The sequence below is a fragment of the Cheilinus undulatus genome, linkage group 17, assembly GCF_018320785.1.
Source record: "Cheilinus undulatus linkage group 17, ASM1832078v1, whole genome shotgun sequence".
Taxonomy (NCBI): Eukaryota; Metazoa; Chordata; class Actinopteri; order Labriformes; family Labridae; genus Cheilinus; species Cheilinus undulatus.
In genome coordinates, this window is record NC_054881.1 from 11205721 (window position 1) to 11220736 (window position 15016).

General features: G+C 39.2%; 1 protein-coding gene across 1 annotated transcript in view; it reads right to left on the minus strand.

The window, feature by feature from the left end:
- The window catches only part of nup214 (nucleoporin 214), a 53021-nt gene extending 44668 nt beyond the window's left edge, over positions 1-8353 (minus strand). Inside the window, exons 1-5 of the mRNA XM_041811120.1 lie at positions 8183-8353; positions 2236-2431; positions 1956-2110; positions 289-487; positions 127-197 (exon numbers count right to left, since the gene is read on the minus strand). Of these exons, the coding sequence (XP_041667054.1) occupies positions 127-197; positions 289-487; positions 1956-2110; positions 2236-2431; positions 8183-8224 (663 nt within the window). The 5' untranslated portion in view covers positions 8225-8353. The remainder of the gene's footprint in view (positions 1-126; positions 198-288; positions 488-1955; positions 2111-2235; positions 2432-8182) is intronic.
- Between the last annotated feature and the right edge of the window lie 6663 nt (positions 8354-15016).

The window sequence follows — 15016 nt, forward strand, 5'->3', positions numbered from 1 at the left end:
ATTGATCTTGTTTTAATCTTTTTATCAGCTGCACAACAAGCTCTTAATAAATCTAAAATCTCCCTCAGTCCTTTTACATGCTCAGAGAGCTTCAGAAAGTTGTGGTTTTAATGATGGTTCACTTACTGGTGTATACTGACTGACAGTGGCATCCATTTTTCCTGCAGCAACTTGTTTTCCTTTCGGGCTCCAGCAAACTGTGTCAAAGAAAAACAAGAACAAAAGTTAAGCCGTAACACAGAAACAGAGTTCAGGTATCTTCAGCTACTGTGTTGAAGTCTCACTCACTGCAGGTGATGCCATTTGAAGCAGGTAGTTCAGCTGTAACTTTTGCGGTGTCTGTAACTTCCACTATCATCATACTGCCATCAGACAGGCAGGCAGCCAACATGGACGCTTGTGCAGGGTTCCACTTCAGATCCTGAACCAAAGTACCAGGGGGAACTGATGGCACCAGTGATGCAAATGGTAGCTTCTCTGGTCTTCCCTGGGAAAGATAAACAATATGAAGTAATGAAGAAAAAAGAGAGAAAACATTAAAGAGATCAAACAATTAAATGACTACACATCCCAAATAAAATGCATGAGAACTCATCAAAACAAAACTGAAATTTGAGTGTCTTCAGTTCATTTGGATAGTAAGTACTCTTTGAGGTAGCTGCTACCCTGTAATATTTTTAAAAAATGTTTCATATTTTTTGTGCACAAATGCAGAGGAGGCTGCACAATATACAGGCCAAGATGGTTGTGTAGTTCGTAGAGCACCTCCTCTTTTTGCATTCTTAGTACGGGATGGAAATAAAATCACGTTGCTTCAGCACATTGATAAAAGGTTCCTAGGTGTAAAGCAGAAAGCCCTCCACAATAAGAATTTGAGCGTCCTCCTCCCGTGTGTCAGACTTGAAGATCTCGGTGTCCAGAGCGTTATTAATGCCATTCAAATTTCAAAAACTTAGTGCTACAGTCAAAATTGAAAAATTTTTAACCTAAGAGATTTCAAGTTGTTTTCTTGAAAAATGTCTAACTTTTTAAACTCTAAAAATTCTGAGTTTTTTTTTAGGTTGGCCCTTACACACTGTGTTTCTTATCATGTTTTAAGAAATATGTACATCCAATTTTGCAATTTTGCAAAGAGCAGGACAACCCAGACCCCAGGTTGGGAACCACTGGCCTATTGTTTCATTCTAGAGCTGCAACCAACAATTATAGATTTTGTGCTTGAGTTTTTCCGATATTTTTTTAAAAAGTTCCACCCCTTCATAAAAAACAGAAAAGCAGATGTCCCAGAGCTGCTGAAATAATATCAAATTATATATAATTATTTCTAAAACCTAAATGAAAAACCAGATGTTTTTGGGTTTGCTATGGCACATCTTCTTCCCAATAAATGATCTCTTCTCTAAATCAGCAGTTAGGTATGTTAATTGCCAGCAATAAATTCTTAGAACACAGCAGCTGATATCGGTTCATGCCCTCCTGATTTGGAGATGGCCGGCAGATATGGATGTTAAACCGATGCATCTGTGTATTAGTACAAAGAATGATAAATCCATCACTACTAGTCAGCACGAAACATGAATGAGATGCAGCAACAATAGCAGTTCTCTCTACATTATGTAGTAGTTACTGTGGCTCCTTTATGACAGCTCCTATAACAAAATATGTCGTGTTACAATTATATGTAATCCTTTTTTAAGTAATTTAGTCATTTAGGTGCAAAAATTCTGGATTTTCCACATATTGTAGCTTTATTTATTGATTCATTATGGCAGGACTATTTTGTGTCCCACTGCATCGAAAAGAAATATGACTACTTGTCCTGTAGTCACTCTTTTTTTTCCAATATCTTATTACTAACAAATAAACTGTGTTGAACCACATACTCCCCTCACATAGAAGCCTTGACTAGGCATGTCTGATACACTGGCATACCAAAGCAACTATAATGAAATTACCTTATTCATGAAGGTTCGGACATCATAGAAAGTGAGGGACAAACCCTCACTCACAGACATGCCACACGCTGACAGCGTGAGCTCATCACAGCTGAGAGCCAAGTGGTGCAGAGAGAGATCCACTGTCACCTCCGCCAGCGCTGCAATCCCCTCGACTAGAACAAAGGGAAAATTGGGGTAAATTGTGAGGAAGAGACATGAACAGAAACGGAGCTTGATGTACTCTTAGTCACAGTCGATTTCATGACAGTGTAGTGCACAACTGAATTTTATTTCATACCTATTTCATTGGAAGTGCCATCGTTTTTATCAGCTGCCAGGATGTCTTGAGTCAGGTAAACTTTGAATGTTTTCTCAAGGCCGACAAATGTGAGGCCGTATTTGTTTGAGATGGAGAGCAGACTGGATCTTTCCTTCGGCAATTCATCACTGGGGTTAAAAACTCTTGCCTTCTTCATCTGACGAAATTGAAAATCCTGAAAACAACAACAAAAAAAGCCATTTGTTTGTTACTTCAAGTTGACCAGCAATGACATGCAAACATCATATACAGTCCTTAACAAATTTATTAGACCACCTGTCATATTTGTCTCAGAGACCATCCAGCATCATGAAGTGCTTTAATGCAGACTCTTTCATTTTCAGTGAGCTCTCCACGTTTTACCATTTTGAACAGGGATGAGGAATTTCAAACTGAATTCTCCTTTTTATACCCAAATTTGAGCCGCCTCACTGGGTTTCTCTGAGAAGTCAGAAATGAATCAAGCATAACATTCAACCACTAAAACTCATTTTTCTGTTCAGGAATGCAAGTAAATAACTAGAATTTGACATATTAATCAAGAAATAATAATGTACTTTACCTTATAATAATGTACTTTATGTAATGTACTTTACCTTTTCTTTCAGTTTTTTTTGTAAATCAGTAAATTTGAAAATTCATGGATAACAATAATAATTATATTTTAGCATTAAAAATATCATTTCGGTTAAATAGCTTTAACATATTGGTGTATTAACCATTGCAGAAACATAAAATGATTTTGGTAATTACCAATGATGTTAATTTAGGGCAGCTGTGGCATAAACCTTACTTTGGGTGGTGGTCTAATAAATTTGTTAAGCACTGTATAACAAGGATTAAGATTGTCTTATAAAGGGACCATACTGCAGCATGTTAAAAGAGCTACATTATTAGGAATAATCCTTAGGAGCTGTTGAAGGTGTGTAGTTTTGTGTGCATGTTTCATAGAAGGGGGGCAACAGAGGCTGCAGCTCAGAGGAAGAAGCTGTTCTTCAGTCTGATAGTCCGCGTTTTAATGGTGCAATATCACTTTCAGGATGACAGAGGGACAAAAACACCATATCCTTGGTGTCTTGTGTCCTTGCTGATGTTTGTGCCTTTCTTTTGTAACAACAGCAAACACAGCATCCAGGTCTGGAGGCACTGCTCTTAAAATCCTCTATGCTGTTTTCACAACCGGGGCCATGTCCTTTCTGTTCTTCTGTTGAGTAGCTGGTGTACCACACAGTGACACACGACAGAGGATGCTTTTTATGATGCTCTTGTACAAGTTGACCAGCAGCTAGAAGGAGAGTTTAACTCGTTTTTTAACTTTCCTTGGTTTAAAAAAAAAAAAAACCTCTATTGAGCCTTGTTCATCAGGTGGGAGATTTTAAGAGATCATGTGGCATCCTTAGTTATGTGGACTCTCAGGAATTGATGATATTTCAAACAGTAACCACCCCTTCATTGTTTGTGTAAAGAGGATGGAAGGAGTGTCCACAATGATCTCTTTTTTTTAAGTGGTGTTTAGAGCAGGATTATTCTCTGAGCACCTTGACAATATTCCCTAAACTAGGAAGGTATTCCCTAAACTGACAGTATGCCCTAATCTACGACAGTATGCCCTAATCTAAGTGTAAACTATGCAATCTACCGCATCATTGCTTATTCAGGTCACTAAGTACTGATTGTGATTACTAAGACTGATGAACTCTTGACAATTTATTACTTTAAATAATAAAGACTGCCAATTAAAACACCCTTCTGTATTTGAATGACTATTACTACTACTACTTATGTAGTTTGGTGGCACAACCAATTAATGTCAGGTGGTACAACCAGGTAAAATATTTTAAGTAGTTGAAAGTTAAATTGAGCAAATGATTGCTACTTATGATATGTATAGCCACGGTACTGAGTGCATGTAGGCCCGCAGCAGTTAGCATTCTTGCCTCATAGCAAGAAGGTTCCTGGTTCAAATTTCCACCATACAGGGCCTTTTTGTGTGGCGTTTGCCATTTGCATGCACAAGCTCCCTCCAGACACTCCAGCTTTCTCCCACAGTCCAATGACAAGCAAGTAAGGTTAACTGATAACTCTAAATTCCCTGCACGTATGAGTGTGAGCATGGCTTGCAACATATGCCCACAAAATGAGTATGTCTAAAGTACTATTCGAAACGGGACTAGTTTTACCTGTGGACCTCAGAAAATTTGTGACTTACCCTCTGATGTCAGACTTTGGTGCGGTGCATTCACAAGCAATAAGCAAAGTCTGTGATTTATGCAAATTTACAAACATTTCTGAAGGAAAATAAAAAAAGTGCTGCATTCATACAAAAAATGCAATGTTGTGCACATGGCATTCTGCAGGTGACGTTTCCTGTATGTGTACTATACATACTTTTTACCAGAGTTTCAAATTGACAACATGTGCTTAAGTGTCTTTTTCACTCTCTATTATTCTAACATTTTTAGATCTGTAGCAAGCTGTCCATGACTTATAAACTGGTGAGATATCTCCGCTAACTAGGGCTGGCAGCTTCCATTCAAATGGTCAATTGTTTGGTCAACCAAGATCACCCTAGTCGGCGAGTCGCTCTCCCCGTCCCTCTGTCCCCGAACATGCTAACCAGGGGGCTAGAAGTGTTGGTACACAGCTGACTGATATAGAGAGACCTGATGCTGGGGACCGAGGAGCAATGCAGCTCTGGTAATTACAGGTAGAAAAGCGCACAAAGCGATGCAGAGTGGGATATTTTCAGATATTTTCACAGCAGTAACACTCATGAACAACACATCTTCAACTCATTACAAAGTTGCAGGCTGTTTGTATTGAAATGACGCTGCTAAGTGTCTCTGCTCTGCCCTCCCTCACAGCATCAACTCCCGCGGTCAGTTTAATTCACCTGTGAGCAAATAGGCTGCATGGTATCATCTCCTTTTATAATCTTCTTAAATTGTTCACATCAGCGTTAGCTTCTCTTACAGACAGAAAGCAGAGGGGATAAAAGATGATGTCTGCTGGTCATTAAGACACAACGAGCGAACTTTTTCACTCTCACCTCCGTAAATAAACGCTGCATGCTGTCTGCTTTACGCTCGTAAATGACGGCGCGGGCTGGATCAAGTGATCCTGCTAATAGTTACTGGTATAAATTAGTGGTGTAACGGTGCAGAAAAATTTCGGTTTGGTACGTACCTAAGTTTTGAAGTCACGGTTCGGTACGTTTTCGGTACAGTAGCTGAAGCGAATAAATAAAATTTAATTTTTAATATTAAATTGTATTTAAAAAATAGGCTGAATAAATTACATTTAAATTATAAATAATGCGGCAACCTCCTTCCAAAGTTCCTCAGTGATTAAAAATATGAGTAAATGAATATATTTTTTATCTACTAGGTTTTTTAAATCAATTTATATATACCCATTCTTTAAACTCTAAAATTTCCCAGCCAACTTGAAAGCATCATCACACAACCGTGAGTTAACCGAAGTATGCAAATTAGCATCTATCCTGCCGATTTCAACATGGACTTCAGCACTGGATTACTTTTTTAACCAGTGGGACCTACTACAAAGTTTGGGAGAACTTTTCACAGCCCATCTAGGTGGATAAAGAGGTTAGAGCCGTGTGAAATCTGAGGATAACTTTACCTATGACGCAGCTGCAGACATGATGGAGTTCTCTCTCTCCCCTCCGAGGCTGACATTTGAAGGTAAAATTAATTTGATTCACAGATCCACAGAACCAGTGTTAAAATTAAAACTATCTTAAAGAATAGGAAATTCATAACTGGCTGGTGAGACTTTTTGTTGATCCTCCTCTTTACAGTGACGTTCTACTTTGAGTGGAGCGTTTTCAAACGCTTTGATTGGTCCGCTGGACGACGTGCTGTCATCTGCTGAATAAAGTCAGCATGATTGTTGTTGTCTTTGTCCACTGTCCACACTGGGCAACAAAGAGTTCCTAAACAGGACAATTTTATCTGGGCATATTCAGGCTGTTGCTGTCATTTGCTGTGGTTGTGTGGTTGCCAGGACAGTGTGACAGTGAGTTGTTTTCTGGTTTTCTGTCTGTATGTGAGCTTCATTCCACATGTATGCATTCGGTACATGTCTGTACCGTACCGAGAGGCCTGTAACGAATCGGTACAGTACGAATACACGTACCTTTACACCCCTAGTATAAATGAATGAAAACAATAATCCAAGGTTATTTTAGGCTATATTAGTTTAAAGAGTTACCACACCAGGGTCACAGAGATCATATGATCAAAGGCAGGTGTACACTGATCATTTTTTAGTTAAATTTTTTTTTTTTGGTACGACGTGATGAGCCTAAAAAAATGCATTAATGCCTCCAAAGGCTTGTTATGTTCATTTTAGGATCATTTAGAGTACCAAGTGAGCACAGTAAGGAACCTGTATGGATTAAACTGGTCCCCAATGAGGTGATTCATTTATTTTATATATTTATTATTTTTTACTTGAACGACCAATCGATTGGTTGGTGCCTGGGTGCGATTGTCGACCAAGTTCTTCTCTGGTTGACTACAGGACTACCGATCAGATCAGGTTTTGCAGCCTAACCACTTAATGTTGAGGGACAAATTTTAAAATAAAAACTGTTTTATACATGAAATGTGCAGCCAAATGATGCTGATATAAGATCAGGCACTTGCAAAGAGAAACTGTAAGGGGCAGCAGAAGCACTGCATGTCTGAAGAGAGTAGCTGTGCACGCACATTTGGAAGAAAAATTAACAAATAAGTTAAGTAAAATAAAACGATTTCACATATGCTGAAATTAACTGAAAGAAAAGCGCTACCTATTTCCGACGTGTCAAAACTTTGTGACAATCTCCTAATATTATGTTTGGATCCCAAAGGCACACTACAGAGCTGCACAGACCATACGAAATGTAACTGACATATTAAATTACAGAGCTGCTGATTTGCATGGGATTAGAATTACCTGAGGACCTACGTGTGCGCTGAAATATGGTCAGTAATTTGCCCTGGGATTTTTACTCCATGAATTACAGACAATTTAACAAACTACCAGAGGACCCTGGGTATTACTAATCTTTGAGAAAATATGGCGTTCGTTAATTGAGTTTCTAAGGGAGGAAGTCTGTAGTAACCTGCTGACCTTGACTTTTTATTGATGATATCTATGAACCAATGTCTTTACTTAAAATTGTTATTTGTATGAAGGGAGCTTTGATGCTTTGCTTTGTCAAATCTTGGTAGTTTATAACAATTGTAGTGAATACACCTCATACGTTTGTATTTTACTGTTATAGTAGAGGTACTCTGACAGGTGAGAGGTTAAACACCTCATTAAACACGGACATACTTGGTTACTATCTACCAAAGGGTCTCTCTTTTATCTTGAATATTTTGTTATTAAGAGAAAGGAGTAAACTTTCAGACAACCAAAGTTATTATCATTCGTGACCACCAACATGCTCTACAGTAATTTCCCGTCAGGTAATCAAGTTAAAACAAACTGTCTTGCTATTTTTAACAAAAATGTACTGAAACCGGTAATCAAGTGACGTACACAACAAACAACTGTTTACATGCCTAACCTGAAATTCAATAATTAGCCTTCCAGGAGTAAACATGACATAATATTTTACTAGCTATCTTGCTAAAAGGCTAACAGCAATAGCTCGACACGGGTGTACACGAGTGTATGTCTCAACTTTTTAGCTATAACCAGAGACTCCACTGGATTACTGTGTATTATAGAGATGTAAAGTTGTAAATGTTTTCGACTTTGACTTTACTGGACAGAAAACGAAACCGCACAAGCTAGCTATCTAACCAGCTAGGCTAGCCAGAGGCAATTGAAAATGAACTGACGCAGTGCTAGCAAACATTAGCTTTCCCATGCTAACATGTCAACACAACTTCTAACTAACTGAGCTTACCTTCATTTCCCTCTCAGGAGGGGAGTCTGCGTCGTCACTCATTTTGAAAGACAGAAACTGTGACTCTCCCGGTGAATCTACTTTGTTATTTATACCTTCGTTTTCTGTATTTGGGCTAAATTTCTGATGTGCCACATGAGTCTGTTATGCAGCTAAACACAGGCAGCGGGATTTTTCTGGTGAGACAACGTCACAGCTGCGCAGGATGACAAATCAATACCAGAGGAGACGAGGAGGCGTACAAATCCTATTTAACAAAACTCTAACTTAATTTGACATATTACACGAGAATAAACACGAAATACATTTACAGCTCTGAGAAAGAGATGAGACAGACACGAAATTATCCAGAAGAAACTAAGTTCACACACAGCTCTAAGTTACAGACCAGAGTAATCAACACAGACTTGAAACTGTACAGCATGGGACGTAAAAATAGCATTATTATATGTGACGAAAAAATAACACAAAAAACTTTCCAGAATAGCCTTTATGATTGTGGTAACCACCTAATGTAAAAATTTAATTTGTGTAGCACTTTTTAAAAATAGGGGATTACTAAGTGCTAAATTTGAGGATTTGGCTGCATTGGAAACTCAAAATCACAAAAAAGTAAACTTTTGTGTATGTGAACAGGACAGAGAACATGCCATTATTTTCTTTAATGGTCGAAAAATTTTCATTAACTAAACAGCCTGTAACTTGAAGCATTGACGATTGTACTATTCCTAATACAGTCAATATAATTTGGCTTTTCTTGACAATTTTATATTTAAAAAAACTCTGAAATGTCAAAGTAAAACCTGATTTCTGCAAAGTAATGTCAGTCTAACAAAAACATGTCAGATAAAATCAGTGCATAAATACTCACCCCCTTTAAAGTGACTGACCTAATTCAATTAGCGCTAGTAGTATCACAATTAGTGAAATCGGGATAACCAGAGTGCAGTGAATGTGTCTCAAGTGGCTGTAGTTTAAAGGAGACATATTCTACCCTTTTAAGACAAGCTTATATTGTTCTCAGAGGTCCCCAAAACATGCCTGTGAAATTTGTTGCTGAAAAAACACTCCAGTATTGGATTTTTGCATGTTTAAAACACCCTCTGTTTCAGCCCTGCTCAGAACAAGCTGTTTCTGTGTCTGTGGCTTTAATGTTAATGAGCTCTCTGACTCCACCCCTAACCACACCCCTCTCAGGAAATGGATATGGCTCTCCTGATGTTACAGATGCTTTTATTCAAAGTTCAAGACCCGACTGGGTCAACCTCCCAGACCATAGTCAGCAGAGTAACACACTGAGCTATCCAGCATTTCAGCTGGCAGCTGAGGGGAAGATCAGTAGAGGAGGGTGGAACTTTCCTCCAAGTGGGGAGGACCAACCAAACCTGGGGCAGGTGCTTACTTCCCATGTGAGGTCACTAGGGTAGAAATCTGTGAACGGCTTGTTTCAGCACGTTTTCTGAAAGGTGGAGAAAATATTAGGTTGTTTCCACCAAGCGCTCCGGCTCAGTTCAGTGCGGAACGACACGTATTTGTTTGCGTTTCCATAGAGCAAAAGTTGGAAAGGGTCCCAAAAAAACAACCCGTACCACCCCACTTTTTGGCACCCTTCCGTAGGGGTGCCAATGTTATCTACCCATGCCAAAAAGGTGGAGCTACACACACAACAATAGGGGCTGCACTGACGTCAAGTCAGCACGCGACTCGGCTGTTCGCCTCCGGGCTTCAAAACACAGAAGTCTGCGGTGTGTGAAGCGGGCAAAAACGGGAGAAAAGCAGACTAATATCTGCCTAAATGGGAAATACTTGGATTTGACGGAGATTCAAACAGTTTCCTAGTCTATGGATATTGATATTTGGCCACAAATCAAGTTTCCTGACGTTTATCTGGATGATTTTAAGAACACAAAGCCGAGCCCAAAGGCTCACATCAGCCTGATCCAATGCGATGGATGAGAAACTAAAGTAATATTTAAATTTTGTGAATACGAAGCCTTAGAATAGTTCATTCTCTTCTGTAACTAGTTATTAATCTACTTCTTACATTAGGTAACCTGTGAAAACATCGCTCTGTGGTTGTTGAACATGTTCGTAAAACTTCAGGCTGCAGACTGTTTTACAACAAGATCAGCACCCCTCAGATTTCTGACCTAATCTAGCTTGATTTTGACACCAGCTGAACTTTTATTTTATTTTTAATGTGGCAAATTCTCACAGTACAGCTCTAAACTTTCATATTTTGTCATCTAAACTGTTCTAGACTAGATATATTCACATATTAATGAAGCGTTACTAGTCAAACCGTCTCTGTACATGTATTCCATCAGCTGTGGAGCTGTACTGACAGCACATTCAGCTGAAATAAAGCTGTTTACTGCTTATTCCCTACTGATTTCTGTCACTCATCCTTTCTATAACTCTGCTGCTAGAACAGCAGACTCACGCTGCCTGTGACTTCACATTCATCGCCTTTATAGCCCACCCACCAAGCGAGAGCACGGGTGTCTGTGGAAATGCAAACTGTTTTGGGGTTTAGTGTACCAAACCATACCAAACCGAACTGAATCAAACCGGACCCCTTGATGGAAACACAGCTTATGTGTCTATATTTCTGTTAGAATAGCCTGAAAAGTGATTTTTGCATAATACGTCCCATTTAAAGACACCTGTGTCCAGAGGGTTCAGTTACTGTTAAATCAGTATTCATGGCTAACATTACATCATGAAGACAAAAGAACACTCAAAGCTACTCAGAGAAAATAGTATTGAAAAGTTTAAGTCAGGGGATGGATACAAAAAAATGTCCAAGGCACTGAACATCCCCTGGAGTTCAGTTAAATCCATCATAAAGAAATGGAAGGAATATGGCACAAGTGTAAAAGCTTCAGCAGCTGAGATGGGAGAGACTCTGCATACAACAACTGTGACATAGCAGCTATTGAGCTGTGCGTGCACAGCTACCGGGAAATAACACGAAACATGGCGACTATTGACATGTAAGTACTCGACTTTGTCGTTTTTGAAAAGAAAACAACTCACTGCTGTTCTTTGATCTTCTTTTAGCGAAGTAATGTCGTCAAGTTCTGATAAAACTGGCGCTTTAGCAGCATCTACGCTAAGCTCTTCCGCCATAATTGCACCGGCCTCTTGTTGCTGATTGCTTACATCACAACTCCGCCATGCCTGAAAGTACTGCCCCTCTTCGCTGATTGGTCCTGTCACTTTCTAACCGGGACCAAGCGGTTCAGACTGGAGCTTTGCAAGATGGATTCGCCAGTGAAAAACAAGGAAACAGGTGTATCCATCTGCTTTGCAAGGTTAAGCCAAAGGTGCATCTACTAAATACTTCCTCAAGGGTTAAGTATTTATGCATTCACTTTTCTTACATTACATATTTTGTGTAAACGACATTACTTTGTAGAAATCTGTTTTCTCTTTGAGATTAAAGAGGTTGTCAAAAAGCCAAGTTATACTGACCATGATTGTCTGTGTCTGAAACAAGTGTTAAGGCTTGTTTGATCCAGCACAGGGTCAGAAAAAGGCCATCAGTAGTCTTACAACTGGCTGATATTTGGCTATGATATTGTTCATAAGTGCTCCAGGTTCTGCTACCAGATGTGTTCCACTAGTGGACAATAACTCATTGCTGAATCTGGGCCTGGTTTAACTGTGCTGTGTGGCATTGTACTGGGGCAGGCTATTTTGCTTTCTGTTAACTTTTGACTTGCACAACTTGCACACAGAATGCATAGCATGCATAGATTAAGTCAGAAATATCTACTTTTTTCCCCAAGATGTTTGTACTACCACAGAAAAGTTTTGTAAATACTGGGATAACAAATTTGAGACTCAAAGTCCACAGCTTCTGCAGGAAATAAAACTGGTACAAAGAGTTCCTGTATGGTAGCTCAGGGGTCCCTAAGGCAGTATACTGAATGTTTCCATTGTCTTTGAGGGAATCCCAGTGAGGCCCTCAGTAAATGCAACAAAAACTTGATTGGAGTATTTGGCTGAAGTATTGCACCAACAATAAGAAGGATTATTCTACTTTCCCTTTGGCTCCTCTTTACCTACATTTTTTTAGATGGCTATGAATTCCAACTCACAGAAACTTCACAAACAAGACTGCAGTCTGTTTACATAGGAGTCTCTTATGCAACAGAGTAAATGAGGGAAGGCAGGCAGGCTACTGTGGAAACACAAATTTGCAGGGTTGCCACAATACAATATTTTCTAAAACGTTGAAATGCAAACCAGGAACTTCCACTGTTGAAAAAATTAAGCTAGTGTGGAGGTGCTAAAAGCTGCAGTTCCTTGAGTGTCCACTTGAAGATGGCTACTACGTCTCATTGTTTAGTTTTTTATTATAATGTCATTAGATATGCATTCATTGAAAATCAAACTAATACAAACAGCTGTGGAAACGCTAGAGTGAAAGTCACCAGTTTACGTGATCACTGGTTGAACTGATACACTGATCTTATTTCATTATTTTCACCGGTTCATAAGTTCATTTGACAGACATTGTGTCTGTGCCGTGACAATGACATGTCGTAAAGAAGTGGAAAATTGTGGTTCCAGTCTGTTAGTTTGTCTGTCAAACTTTTAGTTGTTTGTCTCTGCTGCTGCTTGATTGTCACACCTCCGCCACCTCTACACCACCTCTGCCACATGTGAATACTGCTTCTCATGCTTGTGACAGGACGATTATGAGAACGTGCACAGCTGACACGTCAAACCGATGCACATGATGGCTGTTATGCATCTGTGTATGCATAGTTAAGAACAAGTATAGCACAAGAAAAAGTTTTCACCCCTTTGTTGTTTTACCCTGTTGCAGATTTTATAAATCAATCATGGTCAATATAAATTGGCTTTTTTGACAAGAAAAAAAAAACCTCTATAATGTTGAAGTGAAAATGGATTTCTACAAAATAATTTCAAATAAAAATATGCAATGTAAAATAAGTGACTACAAACATTTACCCCCTTCAAGTCAGTATTTAGTAGATGCACCTTTGGCTGCAATCTCTGTTGATGCATCTCAACCAGGCTTGCACATGTCAACACTGCAATTTTACTCCATTCTGTCTTGCTAAACTGCTCAAGCTCTGTCTAATTGCACGGGGATCAGGCATGAACAGCCTTTTTCAAGTCCAGCCATAAATTCTCTGTTGGATTGAGGTCTCAACTTTGACTTGGCCGCTCTAGAACATTCAACTTGTTGTCCTCAAACCACTTCTGTGTAGCTTTCGCTGTATGCTTCGGGTCATTGTCTCTTGCAGACTAAATAAGATTGCACTCCAGGTTTTCCTATATTTTGACACATTCATTTTACCCTCTACTTCTACAAGCCTTCCAGGGCCGGCTGCTAAGAGGCACAGTGGGGATAGTTTGTTTGTGTGATTTGCAATGTCATAGTGTTGTCTGATGGCCAACAAGTTCCATTTTGGACTCATCAGACCAAAGAACTTTCTTAAACCTGACCATGGAGTCTCCCACATGCCTTTGAGCGAACTCTCAACAAGATTTAATGAGTTTTCTTTAACAGTGGCTTTCTTTTTGACTGGTAAAGAACCTGGTCAACAGTTGTTGCATGCAGAGTCTCTCCCATCTCAGCTGCTAAAGCTTATAACTCCTTCAGAGTAGTCCTAGGTGTCTTGGTGGCCTTTCTCACTAGTCTCCTTCTTGCACAGTCAATCAGTTTGTAAGGACGGCCTGATCCGGGCAGATTTACACATGTGCCATATTCCTTCCATTTCTTGATGATGGATCAAACTGAACTCCAGGGGACATTCAATGCCTTGGAAATGTTTTTTTTTTTTTTTTTTTTTTTTAATCTTTTTCAATAACCTTTTCTCTGAGGTGCTCGAATGTTCTTTTGTCTTTAGGGTGTCATGGTAGCCAGGAATACTTTTTGTCAAAAAAGTCAAATTACATTGACTGTGATTGATTTTAAAAATCAATCAAAGGGTAAAACATCAAAGGGGTTGAATACCCTTAATAGGTAATGTATATCTCTGACATTCTAGCTTAGTTTTTATGGACTTAAAAAGTAGATGTCAGAATTCACAGTTTTAAGAAGTAAAAGAGCTTCAAGCAGCCTGCAACACAGACCAAAAAAACAAATTAAGTCTCACCTCTGACATAGCATATAGCCAGTCATTATTTAGAATTTTAGGGTTGGCAATCAGGACTTCTAGGGTGGCTATGGCCTCCCCTGGCCACTTCCTGGGTATGTTCTTGAATAGCTTGTGTTTTCACTGAAAGAGGCCCTCGTATTAACTACCAAAATACCTTTGAATAAAACTATCCAGCATATGAGTTATCATGTTTTCATTGATATGTGCAAAACTATCTTTTCTTCAGAGTAGACAAAATTTTGTGGCACCCTTGGGAGGGTCTGCGCCTCAGATTGGGAACCAATGCTGTAAAGGATAACTAGCAATTTCCACATATTTCATCGGTGCAGTTTTCAGTCCACATAGTACACTATGGAGAAGATTGCTTCCTCTCTAGTCAATCTTTGAATTTCCACTGCAAGCACTGTGATCTGTCTCCAGCGTGTACACAAACTGCACAAACACATGGGCAACTTTTAGACAGTGTCTTCGATCATAGTCCAGTTTTGCAGACCTATGAATCTGGGAGACTGTCATTCCTCTAACTCTGTCTTTTTTGGTTGAATTTGAGAGAAATCTACTGCTTTTTTAAACTTTGGTACCATCATTACAAGAATGCAGGTTGCATCATTTAAAATGAGTGGAACTGGAAAGTTCAGACTCTGCCATGTTAAAGAAATGATCTTAAAGGAAACAGAGGCAGGAGGCAGTA